Source organism: Blastocystis sp. subtype 4 (genome assembly GCF_000743755.1).
Source record: "Blastocystis sp. subtype 4 strain WR1 chromosome Unknown seqid_0590, whole genome shotgun sequence".
Taxonomy (NCBI): Eukaryota; class Bigyra; order Opalinata; family Blastocystidae; genus Blastocystis; species Blastocystis sp. subtype 4.
In genome coordinates, this window is record NW_014568957.1 from 1 (window position 1) to 3,123 (window position 3,123).

Sequence of the window (3,123 nt, forward strand, 5' to 3'; positions counted from 1 at the left end):
TGTTGAAGAAGATCCCTGCTGACATTCTGGATGAGTTCTATGCGCGCAAGGGAGTAGAGGCTCCTGAGGTGGACGAGAAGGAGGAATAGAGTGTTTTTTTAACTGTTTGTTGGAATGAAGAGAAGGGAAAACTGGTATGAAATGTAGGTAGCTAAGTACAATTCCACCGCATCACTGACTAGTAAACAAACAACTCATTTCGGTATGGTATAATGAATAGTTTTAGGGAAAATGACAAAAACAGCATAACAGAGATCACAGACTCGTTGCCGAGAATCATCTGGTTTCCAACTAATTCGATTGGTGGAACACCGAGAACAAATCACTCGTCCACACCACCGACAATGACTACATAAGAAAGTTATCACATCACCTACTGTTTCCTATTCCATCGAGTGAACTGGACTCCACAACATGGACAATGAGAATAAAGCTGATCTGGAGCCCAATTCTGAATGTTCAATCCTTCTTCCAGAAAGCCACAGACGCGATTCACCAATATAGAGAGTGACTCACAAATCTCCTTTGTCACATTTTCAGGGATAGGAGTAGAACTTGATGTGAAAGTCATCATATCCATAGCCATCTGGATAAAATGTAGGAAGGTAAGAAGCGAATAGCTGGGAACTACTTCAATGGAGGGAGGACAGCGAGGCGAAACCAAAGCTGAGGTTGGAATGATGTTCTACGTATGACTAATGGAAGACAAGAGTACATCCATCGCCAACACATTCTCCACATCACTGTTATCATCGTTCCCACAGAACGCAATGCGATATCCGTCAATCAAGAGTCTTTGATCGTCAGTTAACTCTTCTTCATTTAATGTCTGAATGAAATCATTAATCCATTTGTTCAGATCGATGATAGCTTCTTGTTGATTGTCCTAGACTCAACAGTCAGTACTTAGGGATACACTCAATTTTTGGAGATGTTGAATGGATTCATTTCGTCGAACAACCTTTTGTTCCAATTCCTTCATGCGTATCTTCGATTAAGTAGGATTCTTGTGCGTACCGTTAACGAACGGATCTGTTCTCCATTCCCGACGCTTATCTCAAGCATACGACTTAGGTTGGCTTTGTCCTTTTGATCCTTTTCTGGCTGCTCTGGAACGGGATTCAAGGATTCCTTATCTTTGCTTTGTGACTCCCGAACCTGCTGTAGATAATTAATTCTGTTAGAGTACTCAGAAATACTCTCTTGCATCTTCAGGATGTCTGCATCTCGTTGATGCAAGAGCAACTACATTATTATTAAAAAGATGTGTGTCTACAATGAGTTCGTCTTTACTGAGTGAGTTATAGTCGATTTGTTGTTGTGCATAGTCAATCAAATCATCCGATGATAGTGGACTACTATTGCATTAAAGGTCTATATCAATCATCTACAACAATTCATCCATGGGTAATGATATACAGACAGGGACGAAATCCGTCATTCAATCTATACACATTATCTTCATCCAATATACGTACATCTACGTGAATTAACAAGCCAACTGGCACGATTAAGGCTTTTGTTGGCAATTACTTGATCAAGTTACTCAATTCCCGCGGTATAGAGTAATGTGTGGCATGCACTTAAAACCAGTAGTCTGCGGGGATTTATGTGCTTTATCATTCTCGTCATTTTAACATTCTTTTAATGGTGATCAGATTCTTTGTATATCTACAGGCAGATGCTGTTCATTTTAGGTTTCTAGATAATGAGACTGATACATCCCGCAGTTCATGTTTACCATTCTAACATATTGGTATAGTTCAATATTAGAACAAACAAATATAATATATTACAACCAATTCCTCAATAGGGAACACAATACGAAACAAGAATTATGTCTATACTATATTTCACAAGGTGTATATTTTCACTCTAGATTTACCATTATGATATACCGATATCTTGATTATATCTTCATATCTTTAATTAATAAGGCATTTTCATCCGCATTTAACAATATATGCGATTTCATATATCAGTAGCCCCTATTCTCCCATAGTATTTCTAGTAGAGAAATCGGGGCCAATAATTCAACACTCATACAAGTATTTCTTGCAGAGAACGTAGGCGGGTCATACTCAATACAGTATTTCTGAAGGAAGTATAGCCGAGGCCACACATTTCAATACAATCAACATAAGACCACTGGCATGTTCGCCCTTAGTTTTGGGAAAGATATTACTAACTTGTACTTGTTCCTTGCTCTTTAGCATAAAATGATAACGAAAACTAAAATGAGAATGAATCCAGCTACTTGAATCATTCACCCATATCCAATCATAATCAGAGGATATGCTATGGATCCCCGCGGATTCATCACTCCAGCGTTTGATGGGTTCTTTCAGGTTGCGTTATAGGACATGCAGGTATCTCCAATGTCTGCAGCGGATCAGGCTGCAATCGATAAAAGACTTACCTTTATGGAAGTGAAGGATATGGCAGTGTAGTCGTTGTGCATGGAATGTGATATTCAGAACAGCAAATAAGGTTGTCGAGATGTGTTTCCGAGACTGTGCCAAGAACTTCCGTTCGAAGGAACTTGATAAGAAGGAATCCGATTGTATTCGGAATTGCGCTGGCAAATACATGGAACTTACAAACCGAATTTATCGTCGATACCAGGAAATCCAGACATCGAACAGTACTCCGACAACACAGTAATTCCTTTACATTTTTGTTCAAAATACATTGTTTGTTTCTTTATGAAATGGTTCTTGCTACTTGAGATATCACGATTAATGGTGAGAATGATGCTTGCTAGGGTGCTCAGATGATTGATAACATTGTTATAAAACAATACACATCCTATCGTTACAAAATCTATTATAGGACACAACTAGGTACTGTATCGTATTTGACGATTCCTGGAACTTCATTAATGAGTATTCCAGGAACGATCCTCAGAAAACGTGGAAATGATGTGACACGACCAAATATATTCTATAGAAAGTATTGGATAATTTTAAAAACAAGATTCTGCCGTGGACCATTCCTTATTATTCACAATTCTTTCTTAGCAAATCCCTTAGCACCATGGGTAAGAAGCAGGATCGTCGTCTCACTTTCTGGCAGAACTTCATTGCTGGAGGTATTGCTGGAGTTGGTTCTCGTACTTTCACG

General features: G+C 38.8%; 1 protein-coding gene across 1 annotated transcript; it reads left to right on the forward strand.

Annotated features, from left to right (window-relative positions):
* Nucleotides 1-2,378: 2,378 nt before the first annotated feature.
* Nucleotides 2,379-2,664, forward strand: JH06_5165 (hypothetical protein; the record flags this gene model as incomplete). Its single annotated transcript, XM_014669401.1, has 2 exons — nt 2,379-2,446; nt 2,478-2,664. The coding sequence occupies 2 exons, from the start codon at nt 2,379-2,381 to the stop codon at nt 2,662-2,664; spliced, it is 255 nt and encodes an 84-aa protein (XP_014524887.1).
* Nucleotides 2,665-3,123: the final 459 nt, after the last annotated feature.